The sequence below is a fragment of the Anabrus simplex genome, chromosome 11, assembly GCF_040414725.1.
Source record: "Anabrus simplex isolate iqAnaSimp1 chromosome 11, ASM4041472v1, whole genome shotgun sequence".
Lineage (NCBI taxonomy): Eukaryota > Metazoa > Arthropoda > Insecta > Orthoptera > Tettigoniidae > Anabrus > Anabrus simplex.
In genome coordinates this window covers 25,528,354-25,550,291 of record NC_090275.1, presented here as the reverse complement: position 1 = coordinate 25,550,291, position 21,938 = coordinate 25,528,354, and the positions used below count along the sequence as shown (strand labels likewise).

Here is a 21,938-nt window from a genome sequence, read left to right as displayed (position 1 = left end):
GATAGAATAGTGCTAATGGGCGATTTCAATGCGAGAGTTGGGAATAGAACTGAAGGATACGAAAGGGTGATTGGTAAATGTGGGGAAGATATGGAAGCTAATGGGAATGGGAAGCATTTGCTGGACTTCTGTGCTAGTATGGGTTTAGCTGTTACGAATACATTCTTCAAGCATAAGGCTATTCACCGCTACACATGGGAGGCTAGGGGTACCAGATCCATAATAGACTATATCTTAACAGACTTTGAATTCAGGAAATCTTTTAGGAATGTACGAGTTTTTCGGGGATTTTTCGATGATACAGACCATTATCTGATCTGTAGTGAACTAAGTATCTCTAGGCCTAGGGTAGAGAAAGTGAAATCTGTCTGCAAACGAATAAGGGTAGAAAATCTCCAGGACGAGGAAATTAGACAGAAGTACATGGATATGATTAGTGAGAAGTTTCGAACAGTAGACAGTAAGCAGGTTCAGGATATAGAAAGTGAATGGGTGGCATACAGGGATGCTGTAGTAGAAACAGCAAGGGAATGCCTAGGAACAACTGTGTGTAAAGATGGGAAAAGGCGAACATCTTGGTGAAATGATGAAGTGAGAGCAGCCTGTAAACGTAAAAAGAAGGCTTATCAGAAATGGCTCCAAACAAGGGCCGAGGCAGACAGGGATTTGTATGTAGATGAAAGAAACAGAGCGAAACAAATAGTTGTTGAATCCAAAAAGAAGTCATGGGAAGATTTTTGTAATAACCTGGAAAGGCTAGGTCAAGCAGCAGGGAAACCTTTCTGGACAGTAATAAAGAATCTTAGGAAGGGAGGGAAAAAGGAAATGAACAGTGTTTTGAGTAATTCAGGTGAACTCATAACAGATCCCAGGGAATCACTGGAGAGGTGGAGGGAATATTTTGAACATCTTCTCAATGTAAAAGGAAATCATCATGGTGGTGTTGCAAACAGTCAAGCTCATGGGGAGGAGGAAAATGATGTTGGTGAAATTATGCTTGAGGAAGTGGAAAGGATAGTAAATAAACTCCATTGTCATAAGGCAGCAGGAATAGATGAAATTAGACCTGAAATGGTGAAGTATAGTGGGAAGGCAGGGATGAAATGGCTTCATAGAGTAGTCAAATTAGCGTGGAGTGTTGGTAAGGTACCTTCAGATTGGACAAAAGCAGTAATTGCACCTATCTATAAGCAAGGGAACAGGAAGGATTGCAACAACTATCGAGGTATCTCATTGATTAGTATACCAGGCAAAGTATTCACTGGCATCTTGGAAGGGAGGGTGCGATCAGTCGTTGAGAGGAAGTTGGATGAAAACCAGTGTGGTTTCAGACCACAGAGAGGCTGTCAGGATCAGATTTTCAGTATGCGCCAGGTAACTGAAAAATGCTACGAGAGGAATAGGCAGTTGTGTTTATGTTTCGTAGATCTAGAGAAACCATATGACAGGGTACCGAGGGAAAAGATGTTCGCTATACTGGGGGACTATGGAATTAAAGGTAGATTATTAAAATCAATCAAAGGCATTTATGTTGACAATTATGCTTCAGTGAGAATTGATGGTAGAATGAGTTCTTGGTTCAGGGTACTTACAGGAGTTAGACAAGGCTGTAATCTTTCACCTTTGCCGTTTGTAGTTTACATGGATCATATGCTGAAAGGTATAAAATGGCAGGGAGGGATTCAGTTAGGTGGAAATGTAGTAAGCAGCCTGGCCTATGCTGACGACTTGGTCTTAATGGCAGACTGTGCCGAAAGCCTGCAGTCTAACATCTTGGAACTTGAAAATAGGTGCAATGAGTATGGTATGAAAATTAGCCTCCCGAAGACTAAATTGATGTCAGTAGGTAAGAAATCCAACAGAACTGAATGTCAGATTGGTGATACAAAGCTAGAACAGGTCGATAATTTCAAGTATTTAGGTTGTGTGTTTTCCCAGGATGGTAATATAGTAAGTGAGATTGAATCAAGGTGTAGTAAAGCTAATGCAGTGAGCTCGCAATTGTGATCAGCAGTATTCTGTAAGAAGGAAGTCAGCTCCCAGACAAAACTATCTTTACATCGGTCTGTTTTCAGACCAACTTTGCTTTACGGGAGCGAAAGCTGGGTGGACTCAGGATATCTTATTCATAAGTTAGAAGTAACAGACATGAAAGTAGCAAGAATGATTGCTGGTACAAACAGGTGGGAACAATGGCAGGAGGGAACTCGGAATGAGGAGATAAAGGCTAATTTAGGAATGAACTCGATGGATGAAGCTGTACGCATAAACCGGCTTCGCTGGTGGGGTCATGTGAGGCGAATGGAGGAGGATAGGTTACCTAGGAGAATAATGGACTCTGTTATGGAGGGTAAGAGAAGTAGAGGGAGACCAAGACGACGATGGTTAGACTCTGTTTCTAACGATTTAAAGATAAGAGATATAGAAGTAAATGAGGCCACAACACTAGTTGCAAATCGAGGATTGTGGCGACGTTTAGTAAATTCTCAGAGGCTTGCAGACTGAACGCTGAAAGGCATAACAGTCTATAATGATAATGTATGTATGTATGTATGTTATATATCAGACGGTTTGTCATTTCAATTTTGTATCCATTGGTTACTGCAAGGTTTCTTATGTAATTCAATTCAGTTCTCAAATCTTTGGAAGATAAGGGGATTCTTAAGGCACGATATATTAGGCTGTAAAAAGATGTCACCGGGCGAGTTGGCCGTGCGCGAAGAGGCGCGCGGCTGTGAGCTTGCATCCGGGAGATAGTAGGTTCGAATCCCACTATCGGCAGCCCTGAAAATGGTTTTCCGTGGTTTCCCATTTTCACACCAGGCAAATGCTGGGGCTGTACCTTAATTAAGGCCACGGCCGCTTCCTTTCAACTCCTAGGCCTTTCCTATCCCATCGTCGCCATAAGACCGAGTGTGTAGGTTTTCTGTGAATTTGATATTCAAAGGAGTTATTAGATCGTGTAACTTTTATATCCAAAAAGTTTAAAGAGTTTTCATCTTCATCCTCTTTCGTAAATTTTACATTGGGATTAATCTTGTTTAATTCGTCCAATATATCATTACTATTGGTGGTATTCTTGTCAATTATGACAAATGTGTCATCCACAAACCTCAACCATAAAGTAATTCATTTTATGTAGGTTTTAATTTTCGTGTGTTCTATCGTATCCATATAAATATCGGCTAGGATACCTGAAATGGGATCTCCCATCGCCAAGCCATTCTGTTTGTATATTTTACCATTAAAGGTGAAATAATTATTATCCAATGTAAATTTTAGTATGGTCATAAATTCTTCGATCTCCATTTTACTGAGATTACTGTGTTTACTGATATTATTGTAAATAATATTAGTGGTGTCTTTAATCGGAATATTTGAAGACATGTTGACTATATCGAAAGAGCACATTATATGATGGGACTGTAAGTTAAATTCCTTAAGGGTTTCACAAAAATCAATAGAATTTTTTAATGGATGCTTGTTGTTAAAGGTCTTTTGAGAAAGTTATGGATATATTTAGAAATTTTGTAGGTTGGGCTGTTACGACAGTTAATAATTGGACATATAGGGGGGACATCCTTCTTATGAATTTTGGGGAGGGCTTTAGCTTTAGCGAGGCTAGGATTCATGTTAATGAGATTTTCTTGTTCTTGGTCATTAAAGAGAAATGTTGATTTTTTAAATAATGATTTTAAGTTTCATTGTATTCTTACTATTGGGTCTTTGTTTACTATTGTATAATTGTTATCATTAAGAAAATCTTCTGTTTTTTGGATATAAGCATGTTTATATAACAGAACTATTGAGCCTCCTTTATCAGCCTTGGTTACAATGATATTGTTCTTATCTATTTTTGTTTTCATGTTCTGTATTAATTTTTGTTGGTCTGGGTCAAAATTGGTGTTCAGGTCTTCGGCTAACTTTGGAAGTTTCTTCTTTATATCAATTCTTAAATCATTTTGTACATCACAAGGTAATTTGGAAATGTTACTCTCTATTTCAGCTATGGTATTTATAATATCGACCTCCGTATTTTTATTAGGCCAATTATGTTTAGGACCTTTGTGTAAAAGTTCTATCTCTTCATTCGAAAACTGTGTGTTCGTCAATACGGACCAAATATGAGATTAATGACTTGTAACATAGTGGCCGACCAGGCAAAACACCTAAAGAACAAATTTCTTAATATTAAGACAAAAATTTGTAAATTGAGTAAGGACATAAGTTTTTTTTTAAATTGCCTGAAATTAAAATTGATCCCAAAATTCTTAAGATCGACACAAAGGAAGAATTTAAATAGTAAAACCGCACATAGGGTACAAAACAAGGTAAATGACATTTGGTTGAGGAATGAAATTAAAATAAGATACCAAAAGAAGGCCCATTTGAATCTTCAACTATATAAAATACACATATTAGTATCCCAGGAATTGGTCCCATTAGAATGGAAGTCATTCCAGCAGTATGTAAATGACAAACAAACGCGACTAATGGATATAAAACAGGCAACACTTGACAAAAAACTTATGCTACTAGAAACAAACCATACTCAACCCCCCAGGCCAAAAATAAATAAACAGAAGATAAATCTAATGCATAACTTCACAGAACTATAAATTTGACGAACATACAGTTTTCGAATGAAGAGATAGAACTTTTACACAAAGGTCCTAAACATAATTGGCCTAATAAAAATAAGGAGGTCGATATTATAAATACCATAGCCGAAATAGAGAGTAACATTTCCAAATTACCTTGTGATGTACAAAATGATTTAAGAACTGATATAAAGAAGAAACTTCCAAAGTTAGCCGAAGACCTGAACACCAATTTTGACCCAGACCAACAAAAATTAATACAGAACATGAAAACAAAAATAGATAAGAACAATATCGTTGTAACCAAGGCTGATAAAGGAGGCTCAATAGTTCTGTTAGATAAACATGCTTATATCCAAAAAACAGAAGATTTTCTTAACGATAACAATTATACAATAGTAAACAAAGACCCAATTAAGAATACAATGAAACTTAAAATCATTATTAAAAAAATCAACATTTCTCTTTAATGACCAAGAACAAGAAAATCTCATTAACATGAATCCTAGCCTCCCTAACGCTAAAGGCCTCCCCAAAATTCATAAGAAGGATGTCCCTATACGTCCAACTATTAACTGTCGTAACAGCCCAACCTACAAAATTTCTAAATATATCCATAACTTTCTCAAAAGACCTTTAACAACAAGCATCCATTAAAAAATTCTATTGATTTTTGCGAAACCCTTAATGAATTTAACTTACAGTCCCATCATATAATGTGCTCTTTCGATATAGTCAACATGTCTTCAAATATTCCGATTAAAGACACCATTAATATTATTTACAATAATATCAGTAAACACAGTAATCTCAGTAAAATGGAGATCGAAGAATTTATGACCATACTAAAATTTACATTGGATAATAATTATTTCACCTTTAATGGTAAAATATACAAACAGAATGGCTTGGCGATGGGAGATCCCATTTCAGGTATCCTAGCCGATATTTATATGGACACGATAGAACACACGAAAATTAAAACCTACATAAAAGGAATTACTTTATGGTTGAGGTTTGTGGATGACACATTTGTCATAATTGACAAGAATACCACCAATAGTAATGATATATTGGACGAATTAAACAAGATTAACCCCAATGTAAAATTTACGAAAGAGGATGAAGATGAAAACTCTTTAAAATTTTTGGATATAAAAGTTACACGATCTAATAACTCCTTCAAATATCAAATTCACAGAAAACCTACACACTCGTCAATTACAATAAATAATTCTTTGCTACATCCTGGAACACAAAAACAGACATCTTTTTACAGCCTAATATATCGAGCCTTAAGAATCCCCTTATCTTCCAAAAATTTGAGAACTGAATTGAATTACATAAGAAACCTTGCAGTAACCAATGGATACAAAATTGAAATGATAAACCGTCTGATATATAAGATAAAAAAAACTCTCCACTAACCTCAAACCAGATAAACCTAGCAAAAATAAATATGCCGTTTTCACTTACAATAGCCCAATGATCCACCAAATTACCAATAATTTCAACAAACATAATGTAAACATAGCTTACAGAACAACCAATACTACGCAGAACATATTTTTAAATTATAATAAAATAAATAATAATAATAATAACAGCAAATATCAGAATTCAGGAGTTTATAGATTGACTTGTTCACAGTGTGGTTATTCATACGTTGGTCAAACTGGGCAAAGTTTTATTACAAGGTATTTGGAACATTTCAATGCCGAAAAACATAACAAATATTCCGTTATGAGTACACACATGAAGGAAACAGGCCACCATTTTACCACAATAGAAAAAGATCTAACAATAATAAAGAATACTAACAAGGGAAAACTGCTAAACGAATTTGAAAATATCTATATTTATTTGGACAAAACGTTTAATAAGGATTATAACCTTAATGATGACACGGAAATTAAGAGTCCTTTGTACACATTAATACCTAAGTTGTTGAAGACAGTTATCCCAAATCAAAAGAGAATCCCGCATATTTTAAAAATTACTAATACAACAACTCCAAACACGCCCCCAGATACCATACCTATAATTCCCCCTCCGAATAATCCCCCTCCCATATCGACACCAGTATGTACCAATCCGCCCAGTTCTTCCCTCCCTCAACTCGTCCCCCTCCCTCCGCCACACCCATACAATACACGTAGTAGAAACGCCCGTCAGATTACCGCTAGCAACAGAACAAGTTAGACACTCTACTGCATTCGAGTAAGTACGCATTTTTACGTAACCCATAACCGTATACAACCACAACCGTTATTTTTGTACATACACTTTAAATGTATTTTTTATATTTTTCTTTACAGTCTATCCAACATTCTAATCATTGAAAATTTACACAACAGAGGGGATACTACAATTATATTGATAAATATCTTCAATCCAGTGCATCGTCGTGAATTTACGACGTGTATTTTTAATTCAACGTATTCTTATTCGACTGGTTACATAACCAATTTAACTCAAGAAGAATTACCATGATCATCCCTGACCTAATCTTCTACTATATGATTAATTAGAGCCCTTGTTTTTTATATATTTTGTTCTTTGAATTTCTACTTGCTGATGAATACAGCTTAATATGGACCTTCACCAAATGTTAAAGAAAATGGATCCATTTCAATTCCAGACGAATGCCGTTTGACTTTCTTCCTACCAACATTAACATATATATTTTTTAGACTGGATTATGAGATTGACCTACAATTGTTTTAACTTGTTGTTTATAAGATTCACTTATAAGTTTTTAATAATGGTATCAAAAACAACTTTTAATGTCACATTTTATTCCAATCTTATATGATTGATTATTGTAAGACAGTCTTAAATGTAACTATTATTTTTAAAGTTGTTCATAGTGCTGATGATGCCCGTTAAGAAGGGCGAAACATGTTCACGATTTTTCAATTATTTATGATCATTTAACCACAATAGTGGTAATTGTAAGTATTGACTAGGTTGACATTAAACAAATATTTTTTAAGATTATATGTAATCACTGTCGTGAATACGGACCAAATATGAGATTAATGACTTGTAAGTTCATTTACGTTGCACCGAAGAAAAAAAAACAGACGGGTTTTATGGCGACGATGATATTGGAAAGGGCTAGGAGTGGGAAGACAGCAGCTGTGGCCTTAATTAAGGTACATCCCCATGAAAAATCCTCTTCATGGCTGCCGACAGTGGAGTTTGAACCCACTCTCTCCCGAATGTGAACTCACAGCTCAGAAACCCTTGTTAACCCTCCTGACTATGTAACCATACTTTTCTTATGAAAGCAGCTTCAAGAAAAAGAGTTTAACTCAGTGTATTATTTGCTTCTGAAAGGAAAGGGAGTAATTCTTTACAAAGAATACACTCCAGGTAATAAGTGGCTAGCAAAACCTAATAGCCCAACAATCAGTGAATAAAAGATTTTTACTGTGTTAGTATGACTGCCAATGTTTGGTCTGCGTTTGCCCTTCCAGGCAGGTTTCACAACGGAACCCACTGATGTCATTGCCGTAGTGAGACAGAAACCCCTGCATACATTCTGGGAGCCTGTTTTTACAGAGAATTACTAAGGAACAACTGTCACCTCAGGATAAGATCAGTAATAGCATCAGCCTGAGTGATAGAAACTACTAGATGGAAGAGGATGTTCATGGCTTAGCAAAGAATGGGTCTTCCTGATGTACTGACATAAACACCATGCACGAGTACTCAACTAATGGTCTCGTTATTGCTCCACTCTAAAACTTAACCCTCTCATACTATTGCAACAAAATATAAACTAGCTTCTATTGAAATCATAGGTTTCATGATCAATGCTATATGCTTTTGATTAATGAAGTGTCTCTTTAGACTGTAAAAGGTTCCCTCAGAAACCATTTACTGTATACAGGTAAAGTGGAATTCATAATAAGCTTCCTGGTCTACAAATTATATTCAAAGATCTTCATGCAGATTTAAAATAATTTTGCAGAGGTGCCAACTTTTGAAGTGGATTATCAGTAATCGTCCTCCGCCCCCGAGAAAAATTTCGAGTCAAGTCCAAAGCATGCCCCGTCCTTCTCGATAATGACACCCCATTTCCCGTCTCCCTCTAGCAATCTATTTGAAAATATATCACATTACACAACAACATTTGCACGCAACCTGTTAGTTCTGTGATAAAACATTCCTTGTAGCTTGTTTCTCACACAGCAGCTACTTTTCAGTGTAGTTTTTCTTGAAGCATCCGTCCCACTTTGATGACATTTTCGTCTTCTGAACCATAAGTGATTCCAGTGCAGATGTGCTTAATGTAGGCCTGACTTCTATTTCAATCTTTCTATCAACTGCCAGGTACATTTAACAGAGCAAGTTCAACATTAGTGAAGAATTTACAGCGGAGAAGACCAGCGCCTGAGCTGCTTCATTCACAATGAATTTTATAACGCTTACAGGCAGCAAAAGGAAGTCTCGATTGAATAAGTATCGTTGCCAACTCACAAGCAATTTTTTTGCAAGTTGCTTTACGTCGCACCGACACAGACAGGTCTTATGGCGACGATGGGACAGGAAAGGGCTAGGAGTGAGAAGGAAGCGTCCGTGGCCTTAATTAAGGTACAGTCCCAGCATTTGCTTGGTGTGAAAATGGGAAACCACGGAAAATCATCTTCAGGGCTGCCAACAGTGGGGCTCGAACCCATTATCTCCCGAATACTGGATACTGGCCGTACAAGTGACTGCAGCTATCGAACTCTGTAACAACTCACAAGCATTGAAACGAGGATGATTTAGGAGAAAGGTTCCAAAGGATTGAACATTTTTCTCCTATTTTGTCCGTAGAAAATTATTTTTTCATAATGTCAGTTCTTCTGTAATAATTTCCCCTTTGACTGTAATTCCGTAATCGTGAGGAGAAACCCGTAATAATTACGGACAATTCATAATAGTTGGCCCCTCTGATTTTGGCATAATGCAGATTAATGTATGGTTTTTCAACATGTCCTTTTTTAGCAGTTTGTGCTCCATTGTTTTTGCGCTTTTTAAAATATCCTTTCATTACTCAATAATTTTGCAAGCTTTGTCAATCTTGGCAACTTCCAACTAAGGGGAAAGTAGAATAAAATAAAATAATTTTTTATTTAGCATATGGCATACAAATACATTAATAAAAATAATAATGGATGATGAATATTTTGTAAGTTTTGTCAATCTTGCAATGTTCTCCCTAGGACGTTTTTAATAGGCCGTTTTTTCAGACCGGCAGGCTAATATAAACTAGATGTGTGCTAATTACATGATATTAATACATATTTGAGTCAATGGGGGCTCCAAATTAACATGTAACTACCGTAAAACTGTTCATTAAAATGATAAATCATTATTGTCAGCATAATTGCAGCAATTACATCAGAAATCAAATGTTTAGCTTGACCACCATGTGGTGTCGTGCGTGAGCGGTGTCTGGATTAGTGTGGAATTGCATGCAAATCCTTTATTCCACATGATGTGACAAACCCGTATGGCAGTCCACATGTCCACAGCAACCAAGTGGTAGGCCTAAGCCCGAAGTTACATGATTTGGAAGGAGCAGTAGAGGAAAGTTCAAAATACTCTGTTATGTCTTGTCCGTGATAACACTCAAATAGTTCAATTTTGCAGTTAATGTTTACCTGTCTGATATTATTGTTAATGCCCTGAGGGCAATGAATTTAATTTGTTCATACTGAAGTTTTACGTAGTATTCCCCGCCCGGCTACTCATTCCTGACACCCGGCTGACGAAAATTTCTGCGGAGAACACTGATCTTGGCAACTTCAAATCATGGGGAAAGCAGAATAAAGTCGAACAGTTTTTACAGATAAGAATATGGGGTCTTAAAACATAGAAACACTTCACAAAATAAAAATATGAAGAATGGTAGGGACAAAGACAATATTATTTACCTCTTGGATAAAATACAGTATATCAGTCAATAGTAGTTCAACAACATTGAAAATTAAATCTACAAGAAAAGGCCATACCTTGTCCCCGCTCGAGTAGAAGAAGTACTTGAGTTTCACTATATTACAATGTTCCAGACGCCTCATTATTTGAAGTTCTCGATTCTGCAACAGTTACAAAAGGAAGCTATTAAACCACTGTAGCTTCAGACTCAAACTTCAAAAATAGTGCTAAAGAAAAGTTAAAAAAGGAAGTGGTTGACTGTTTAGATGTCTGTAATTCATGTCCTGGAAAGATCATGAGAATGTGTCTCACTTATTTTGGTTATGTTATGCAGGAAAATTGTTTTTTTTTTTTTTGCTAGGGGCTTTACGTCGCACCGACACAGATAGGTCTTATGGCGACGATGGGATAGGAAAGGCCTAGGAGTTGGAAGGAAGCGGCCGTGGCCTTAATTAAGGTACAGCCCCAGCATTTGCCTGGTGTGAAAATGGGAAACCACGGAAAACCATCTTCAGGGCTGCCGATAGTGGGATTCGAACCTACTATCTCCCGGATGCAAGCTCACAGCCGCGCGCCTCTACGCGCACGGCCAACTCGCCCGGTCGGAAAATTGTTTGGAAAAGGCAAAGATGCTTGGGATGGTCAGCGGAACAAGGAGACCAAGTTGCCGAAGGTCACATGGGTTGACTACAACAAAGCCGATCCAATTATATTTCCACTCGCTTCCCCTGTAGGTTCAACATAAATCAGGCAAATATGGGAAAAAATACACTGATATTTATTAGTACGGTTAATACTTGGAGAGTAAATATGTACACAATTTTATATGGCCAACCATAATCAACAACATTCCTAGTGATATTCTTACACTGTGTGGTAATTTCGGAAGCACCTGGTGGGATGCTGTCCTGGGTTATTTGAACAGATTTCATACAAAAATGATATCTTCCTTCTATCATCTTTCACTTTCTTGTGTGCATATGGCACCACCCTTTGCTTTCTTGTCCTGCAGGCCACCAATGATTCTTCCCATTGAGACAAAAATCAATATCAGAATCACTATTATCACATAACTGCTCTTAGATATCACCAGAACATATGCTGCTTCTAGTAGATGCCATGATGATGCAAATTACATACACAATGTATATCAGAGATAACACTTCTAAAACAAAAAACAAATGAATCGTAGATGTTGCCACCATACAGAGAGAAGTTTGAGCTATATAAGAGGGCCTATCTGCCTTCTTCATGCAAGTTCATGAGAAATCTAACCATAAAGTAAGGCCGGACCAAGCTCGACGTACAACCTGAACTGTATTTTAGCACGGTCGGAATAAGCCTGACATGGGACCCAACAGGGTTAAACACGGTAAAACTAATACAGTTAGGGACCTTGTGGAATGGAGAGCTCTGACCCACAGAATCACCAAAGGTCAGGCATAATCAAAATGATGACATTAAGAAAACCAAATCAAAACCCAGAAGCTTCCAACTTGTAATTCATTACAATTTGGATAAGTTTAGAACATAATGACTAATGGATAAGAAAACTAGAAAGAAAAAGATGTAATAATACATAACTGGAATCCGTTCTGAGGAGCTTCTGATTACTGCAATTTGTACTTGTCTTATACTGTACTTATAAAACTTGTGTCCTCATCCCGAGGTGGTGGCAGCTTTTTCCAGGCACACCCCCAATGCAGGTGAGCTGCATGTACCATTTCTACCACATACCAGCCCTCCTGCCTTCTGTAGTGTATTAGCTATTATTAGTTATTAGCTGCCGTCCTTGGAGGCCCGGTACTGCCAGAAATTTAAGAATGGCAGGAGGGCTGATATGTGGTTGAAATGGTACATGGAGCTCACCTCCATTGGGGGTGTGCCTAAAGAGAGCTCCACCACCTCGGGATGAGGACATGGTTTTTTTACTGTACTTATCATCATCATCATCATCACCATTATCATCATCATCATCATCATCCTTTAACCATCTCCAGTTACCTGAGTGTGATGTATGAGTACTCTCCATTTCTGTCAATCGGGGAATATTTGTTGCTCTCTGACTTCGCACCATTCCACTCCTCTTCCTTCGGGGTCCTCTTTCATATGAGTGATCCCATCTTTTTCTCCGTTAGCCTTTAAGTCTCCAACCTTCCACATCTTTCTCAATACACTGTTCTGGTACATTACTTTTTACATGTCCAAACCATACAGCGATATTTCTCTTACTTGGTTTGGAGACAGTTTAACAGGGATATTCTTACCATGTTGACATATATGCCTTCCCCTGATCCCTCATGTTTTGTGCTTAATATCCTTCCACTCACTCACATTCACTTTAACATGCCTGCCAACTTTTAGAAACCAAAAATAGGAAGATATTTTAATTCTTGGAATTCATCACATATATTGCGCCACAGTCTCTGTGAAAAAAAGATGAGATAAAAGGCATACATATCCGAGTTACAATGCGAATTGCCCATTAAGTTTAAAATCTTAAACTAAGAAAACATAAAAATGCTTAAAAGAAAATGTGACAAACAGAACAAAATGCATAATAGTACCTATTACTAGACTGTAAAATGAACGGAAATTCAATTTTATAGCTATCTCTGAAAACACTTCGAGATAACATTTATTATGTTTTGTGGCCATAATGTGGTCATAGGATATAAACTTCATGGTTTTGATCCTATTGAATTGTGATCACAATAATAATTATTAAATTAATGTTGTAATGGTCCACCTTTTTCAATACTATAATATGCAATATTATTGAATTCTATTACTAAACTAAGGACTAGTTTCGGCCTTGGCTGGCCATCTTCAGCCTTGATGTAGTACATCTAATAACTAAACAAATGTACAAACACACAACTAACATAAAAACTAATGTACAAACACACAATTAACATTAGAATATCGGATGAACTATGTGTAAAATCTGAAAAATAAATTAGGCTCTAAATTCTTACCATCTGGAGTATGCTCATCATCCAGACTCTTTCTGGTATTAATATTCATAGAATAGTTAGTTCCATCACTAACAGTGATTCTATGAATATTAATACAAGAAAGAGTCTGGATGATGAGCATTTTTTCTATTCTATTTTTTAAAAGTTATTTGTTCGGGGCATCGACTTATAGAGATCTTTTGCCCCCACTTGCACCATATGATATGAACCTGCGTGTAATTGGAATGGAGGAAGTGTAGTGTTGAATGCGAGGAAAGGAACGTTAAGGACACAAACACCCACTCCCCAGGCCAGGGATATAAATTATTTACAATCAAAAACCCCTGACCCAGCCGGGAATCAAACCCGAGGCCACTGGGCGACAGGCGGACGCGTTGCCCCCTACATCGCGGCGCTGGACTTACTCCAGATGCGAAGAATTTGGAGCCTAATTTATTTTTCTGATTTTACACATAGTTCATCCCAGATCTTAATGTTAATTGTGTGTTTGTACATTTGTTTAGTTATTAGATGTATTACATTAAGGCTGAAGTTGGCCAGCCAAGGCCGAAACTAGTCCCTAGTTTAGTAATGTAATTCAATAATATTGCATACTATAGTATTGAAAAATGTGGACCATTAAGACATTAATTTAATAATTATTATTGTCATAACGCAAAGAGAAAATACCAGAAACTGTCACCAACATAACTCTCTGAAATACATTCAAATCATTAAAATTATGACCTAAGAATGAACAAAAATGCACTGAAATACACGAAACTACCACATACAAAACAGATCAATATGTCTCATACAGTATTAACATACAACTTGGACAGAGGGAAAAATATAGAACTGCAAAAAAAGATGTGTGGCCTACAATTCGGATGAAACTACGCATAGAAACGATTTTAACAGCGTGCAAACCACACAATAACCAACTCATTCCTTCATCCCGATTAACGGAGTCGCTAGCGTGCGCTAAACTCTCTTGCTTGTAGGACGATTGCCATTCCAAATTCCCAGCTGTAAAGCACAAAAGCTGCTGTAGTGAGCTATTATAAGCTACTTTTGCCATCTCCAGAATAAGGCACCATATTTTACCAAATTTTATTTCAGCGCAGCAATTTTATCTACCAGCTAACCTGTCTTCGCTCCTAAGCACTTGAACAACTTACTACCACTAAGAGTGTTTTTTATTCCTAATTTATTAAGCTATTATAAGCTACTTATGCCATCTCCAGAATAAGGCACCATATTTTACCAAATTTTAATTCAGCGCAGCAATTTTACGTATTATTTTTAAACTTCTAACTAACCACCTGTTACCACATTTTATAAAACAAGACATTCACAAAAATCTATACAAATTGTACCTCTTACTTAAGTACAAAAACAATCAGGATCCTGATCTATCTCTCTTTTAGGTTTGAGATTTTTAGGCTGATGATGCCCTCAACATGGGTGAAACATGTCCCTGTATGTAATATCTTAAGAACTATATCTTAAATTTAAATAAAAAACACTTATGTATTGAACAGGTGGAATTTTTAATCTAATATTATTATTTGATTTTAAGTACATTTCAATACGGAACATAATATGAGATTTATAACATGTAAACACGATACACTCGCCAAATAAATATGCTTGAAAATGAGGTTGTGTAAATTATACAAGTACATAAGAATTTATCCTAGGGGAAGAGTATTGGTCAAAAATAGAAAGAAGTAAAAAAACAATCAGAAAATCGGAAGACGAGTTAAAAATTGAAAGTTTCCGGGTGAATCAGAAGGGTTGGCAGGTATGCTTCAAGTTTTCTTGATCTGTTCAGTCAGTTTACACTACTACGACTCGACACAACATCTCCTCCGCTCGCCATGTTGTAGACTCCATTGAGCCGTACAGCATTGTTCCACCTGGAGCCAAACGTATACGCTCGCAACGAGGTGTGCTTGTAAATAACATCGTACAGTGTTTCAACTTGATCAAAAGTGTGCTATACAGTGTTGTCCAATGACGTGCTTCAATTATTGAAGGGAAAAGAGTAACAGGTCATCCAACAATGTCATTCTTCGACAGAATCAAGGAAGAAACCAACTGCAACTCTTATGAAGAATTGAAATGACTGGCACAATAAAGAGAGAATTGTAAAGTTGCTACCAACCAACTTGAAAGATGAAATATGAGAGAGGGGGAGGAGTGAAGGTCTGAATTGGTGCATATATTACTCTATTACATTTAGCACTCACTGCACGCCCTATCTTGCCTGGATCGAATACACTGCTTCGTCCACAATCTTCATAGATGTAACCAATGAGAGTCCTCTTTCTTCCAGACTGATAACAATTCCAGGTAACTGTATTTTTTCTTTAATTCTGGAAATCATCATTAATCTTTAGTCATTTTGCTCACTGCTGACAGTCATGATCTTATAAGCCTGGAACCGAGGAGAGAGTTGACGCCATCGACTACAAGCACCATTTGGTTTGCACAAAGCCTTGCGACTCCAACCTAACCTGAAGGTCACTGCAGGGCGGCGCGCGTGTTTTGGCGAAGCACTGAAAAATAACATCAGTAATATGATGCATGTTTATGCTAATTTCCCCAGTGGGATTCTGAGAGTGTGCTGTAGAATGAAATATCGTTAATAAAGACGACGGATGTAATGGTATAGTTCTTCTTTCTTTCTAGGCCTAGGCCTAGGACTGGGAAGGAAGCGGCCGTGGCCTTAATTAAGGTACAGCCCCCGCATTTGCCTGGTGTGAAAATGGGTAACCATGGAAAACCAGTGGGGTTCGAACCCACTATCTCCCAGACGCAATCTCACAGCTGCACGACCCTAACCGCATGGCCAACTTGCCTGGTAATGGTATAGTTTAAATACAACTAGTAGAGTGCGTTGGCATAACAGATCACACGCATCAAATTTCATGTCTTTATTTGCCGAGATCAGGAAAATGGCAAACAGATACCAACGATAAATCATAATGAATATAACATGTCTAAAATAATAAAAGAAAATAAATCTAACATGGGTAAAGCCACGTAAACAAAATTCCAACATAGATAAAACCATTAAAATAAGCACAGTTAATGGAGCCTTCACCAAATCTGCCAGGGTTGACTCCCCAACATGTTAGTGGCTATACAGTGTCCAATGAATTCTGCGACAATGAACAACATGAATCTTGTCCCAATAAATGAAGTTATGTGAATGAGCCACACGAATAAGCCCAAATTATCATTCGAGCATATTCTACATGGGATGACAAGGCATTATAAGTCTATGAACGATACCAGATTCTTATTCTCCCACCTTGAAAAATCTTATCTTAGAAGTAAAGAATCTAAGAATGAAGTTCATTTTAACCCACCAACTGAACCAAGATTCACTCAAGTCTTTGTTTTCCCAGGAGGATTATATGACTATCCTATCCCGCTGAACACCCTTAATTGTCTTCGGAAGATTTTTCTCTGAAATAACGCTGGTAAAATAAAGAAAAACAAGAACAGAAGCCAATGATGAATATTTCTCATCACAAATGCTACAGAAGTGCAGAGTAATGTGGCATGAGTAAGAAGATTCATCGGTTGAAAGCTATTCTGAAGAACGCACATGATACTGTTCCAACATTTGCTGGTGAATCTGTCGCTGAAATGGAGGCTGAAGGTTTGAATTACACTGCAGGTTGTATGGCTAAAACACACAAAATCAGTCCTCCACATTTAGGTGTCCAAACAAACATAAGAAGAACAGATCACAAGATGTACTGTTCGGGGTCCTGGGTTTGAAGTCTATCGTATGTTATCTTACAGAGCTGACACCTAAATGGTCAGAAACTGTACAATATAGGGAGAAATGATTCTGTTCATATCAAGGACTTACAGTCCGAAGAGGGTCGGTCGGGATTAATACAGAACCTGGCTTCTTTAGTATGTATAGGTGATCTTTATTTAAGTAATGACCTGATAAGCATGTTTGTGAAATATGAGGACATATGCTTGTATAAAATTTGTAAACAAACATGAGGGTAAAAAAGGATAAATGAGGAAGCAAACCTGTCTACATTATGGAGGATAAAATCAAGAAGATAAAAGAAGATGATGAAACTTAGGCCTACCACGGGTCTTCTCCATGCCGTAAATATGTATCAACAAGTGACTAGGACGTTAATTTCTACCGAGGCATATTATTGAAGCAATATAACAATATGGCACGGTGAGCTGCTGCGTCCGTCATGCCAAGGTACAACCACAGGAAATAGCGCGAGCTAGCCAGCCCTAACCGCACGCTCATCAGCTAGGAAGGCCCACTCTCTCCCTATTCCCGTCATCAGGCGGAGGACAGCCGCTTGCGGATGGGTCAGCGATCCACCACTGCTATCTGGTTTGTCCTATTTGCTCATTGGAGGCCTCCAGCGTTATAGAAGAGTCTTCTGGACGGTGCGCGGAGAGTATTTGCCTTCGGGAAGACTCTGGGAGGCGTGTTCCTTCTGGAAGCATCCAGATGGCGTGGGACCAGGTATTTAAGTCAGGCGAGACCTACGGGGTTCTGTTAGTTGGTGTAGCGAGTCCAATGTGTGGATTCAGTGAGTTAGCGAAGAGTGCAGTCTGTGTTAGTGATAGCATGGGCTAAGGCGTTAGTCTGTTGGAACCGAGGACTTGTTTCGGTGTGCCTGTCGTCGTGCGTGAATGTCTTTGACCATGTGCTGGAAGAAGACGTGGCCTGTCCCATGCAGTGTCGAGGACAGCACTGGTTACTGACATGGGGCTGCGAGTAGACATATACAGAAAAGAAAGGATTTCCATCTTATCAAAACTGTTTATTGTAAAAAAATATATATATTTATTTTACAGTACCAGTTTTGACCTATCTGGTCATCATCAGCTGAACATAGTTTGTACCTTTACATATATGTTAGGCAATAATTGACATTACTCTGTCTAAAGGGAGATGCCGTGAGGGAACAACATGTCTGAATGTGTCCAAAATTGGGCATACTAAATGTAAAATTGAATGTGTGTTATCATTTGGTACGTGAGTATAAAACTGTCTTCTTTAAGACTTGGAATTTGACTATGCAACTTATTCTAATGCTTAAATCTTAAGTTGTATGTACAAATACAATAAACACATTAAAATACACTGAACACATTAAAATATATTAAAACAACATGTACACTTCATAGGTTTGAATACTTGAGTATTGCGGATCTCTTCATTTGATTCTTGTGTTAAGAGTTTTTATCCATAGTTGTGCATCAATTGGTGCTTATGATTGTAAGTAATGATGTGGGTCTCTTTAAATGTCCTATTATATGCTTAAAAGATGTCTTCATGTGTACATATAATAAAACACTTCCGTTGTTAAACAGATCCAGTTATGTGGATTGTTGTTTAAGTCATCAGTCCATAGACTGGTTTGATGCAGCCCTCCATGTCACCCTATCCTGTGCTGATCTTTTCATTTCTAACTAACTACTGCATCCTACATCTGCTCTAATCTGCTTGTCATATTCATACCTTGGTATGGTATGGTATGGTATGGTATGGTATGGTATGGTATGGTATGGTATGGTAGATATGTGCAGCTCTGCTGTAAGTGGAGTCTTGTTCCTTAAGTTAAAAGCAGATGATGAGGTCCTGGTCATTCATGAGTTGTTTTATATTAGATTATGGTGGAGGCTCCTTCCTCATCTATACGTGTGTGCAGGTGTTATAGTTATCTGTGAAAGATAAAATCGAGTGTAAGTAATGAACCGTAAATTGAAGGAATGCCTGAAGGTGTGTGCTGAGATGGATGTGTACTTACTATTGTTGTTGTGGCTGGGTTGCGTTCGATCTGAGAGCTTGCCGTGTACTACTTCGCGTTCGCCTTGGGCTTGTGTCTGCTGTTGTACGGGCAGTGAGCGTGAGCGGTGGGGTAGGGGTGGAGCTGGGCGTGTCGTTCGACGGTGTGCCCATTGCATTTTCTGACGTATTTCAAAATGGCGTCAAGTAAAGGTATGGACCACACAGGCCGGAATGGTTTGGCAGAGAATCCCAAGATATAAGTCTATAGGAGGCCATGACTAATTCGGAACAGACGATCTTAAACGGCTGTGAGAAGAACAGTGCAGTATCGATTGAAAAAACAAATAAAATATTACATATTATTATTATTATTATTATTATAGATGCTTACTAAATTGAACTGGAAGCAACAAGAAGCAATTCATTACCACTGCGATTAAGAGGAGAAAAATAGCGATTATAGTTGGATTTTCAGAAATACTACACCTTAAAAAAGCAAGAGCATACAGCAGAATACTTGTCGTACGTCATTAAGAAATATAAGAACGGCGTGAAATACGAATATTGTATCTTAAATATGTTCACCGTTTGAGCTGAAAATCATTCAACGACACGACGGAGCTCATCATCGAGCAGCGTTGTAAGAAGAGAAAGATACAAACAAATAATTTTCCTGAGAGGAAGATTTAAGAGAATTAAGCTTTTCAGAAGTTAGATAATAAAAAATTACAGTTTCTTCGGAAATATGGTTAAGATATCAACACAAGTTTCAAATAGTTGATTGACCGAAATACGAAGAATATCAGAATAATTAAGAAGAGATTATTAGCTAAAGAAATTATTTTAAAATGAACGATTACTGCCTGAATTTCTTGGATGTTATTGACAGCTGCTGTATGAAGAAGATGACTTGCTAATTTCGAGATGGACAGACCTGGAGAAGGATATGATCGAGCCTAGAGACCAGACCTCATGTGAGGAGACCACCACCCAAACCGCAGAACGTAGCCAGCCGAGACCAGTGATGTGACGCAGAGAGAGAGAGCTACAGAGACGGCGTACTAGATGACTGATGAGCTAAGTCTTACTATATATATGTTAGTTCTTAATTAAGCTAAGCATATGTATCTAATATGACTTACAGTAAGTGAAATATACTTATAAATGGAAGTGACTCAGTGAAGTGATATTATATAGTTGAATGACACTATATTAAATTAACATGTAACTAAATCGATATCTTGAAAGTGGCTATGCGTAAGTCGAGTAGATGATTGTTTAAAATGTGAGTACGTGTTATTTTGAGAAAGAAGGTAGATTATTATGCTGTTAAATACAAGAATTTATGAGCATTAGATAACATTAATGGATTTCGTGAAGCCATTTATACTATGTTTACGTCACTGTGGGACGTTGTGAGAAGTAGGGATTCATACGAAATATTCCTTGTCAAATCGCGTCATAAATGGAATTATGAATTGTTATAGTTTAAGCATCGATCTACAAGAAAAGAAGTGATCCATATAAGATAGAGAGTGAAGACATACTAAAGAAATGATCCTGTGAAGTATAGTGTTACCATATAAGAGAATATGAATGTAACAGAGAATAATACATCTTTATAAATGTGTTGTTAAAGGAAGAGGTTATGCGATGTGAAATAAGGTAATGTTAATGATGTTATTGAAATGATTGAAGGTTATATAGTTGAGAATGGAGTGACGAAAAGTGATTCAGGTAAAATAATTTGAAGTTGTGTCATAATAAGACGTAGATATGATAGTTAAATGTTGAAATATTCAAAGGAGGATCAGGTATACGATGCAAGTACAATGAAAGACGTACGTCGGGGGAGTAACTCAATATTAAGGTATGAATATCGAATCCATGTGTGTAGTTAGGAGTAAATGGTTTCCATTATGTCAATTACAGCTGTAGATGTTAAGAAATACTCGTGGCATATGACATATTCTCGTAATGAATTCAATGAAAGATATATTGAGTGTGCGTAGCCATTATGAAGAATAACGTAGGTGGATAGTAATGAGATATCGTAAATGAAATATTTGTGGAGTCACTTAAATAAGCCTAACATAATATCATAAGCCAAATGAATGATCAGATACATATCGAGCTTGCGAATAGCGAATTTTTTTTTGCTAGGGGCTTTACGTCGCACCGACACAGATAGGTCTTATGGCGACGATGGGATAGGAAAGACTTAGGAGTTGGAAGGAAGCGGCCGTGGCCTTAATTAAGGTACAGCCCCAGCATTTGCCTGGTGTGAAAATGGGAAACCACGGAAAACCATTTTCAGGGCTGCTGATAGTGGGATTCGAACCTACTATCTCCCGGATGCAAGCTCACAGCCGCGCGCCTCTACGCGCACGGCCAACTGAATAGAGAATTAAGAGCTATTTAGTTAGAGCTCTAAGATAAAACCAAACGAGGTGGCAAACAGATTAGTTAACCTGACAAGAAAACCAGTCGGCACAAATAAGAAAGAGTCAAAAAGAATTCAACAAGAGCTAAAATCGAGGATAACCCAGGCCAAAGCAGTCTCTCAGTTTTCCTCTGATTTCACAGTTGCCGAGATCTCAACTGCGCTAAAAGAAATAAAGTCAGGAAAAGCAGCCGGATTGGATGGAA

At 37.5% G+C, this 21,938-nt stretch overlaps 1 protein-coding gene across 5 annotated transcripts in view; it reads right to left on the bottom strand.

Annotated features, from left to right (window-relative positions):
- LOC136883358 (glycogen synthase kinase-3 beta) overlaps positions 1 to 21,938 on the bottom strand; it is a 480,420-nt gene that overhangs the window by 155,632 nt on the left and 302,850 nt on the right. For all 5 annotated transcript variants that reach the window (XM_067155618.2, XM_067155620.2, XM_067155619.2 and 2 more), the window contains one exon: positions 10,610 to 10,693. In XM_067155618.2, the coding sequence (XP_067011719.1) occupies positions 10,610 to 10,693 (84 nt within the window). The remainder of the gene's footprint in view (positions 1 to 10,609; positions 10,694 to 21,938) is intronic.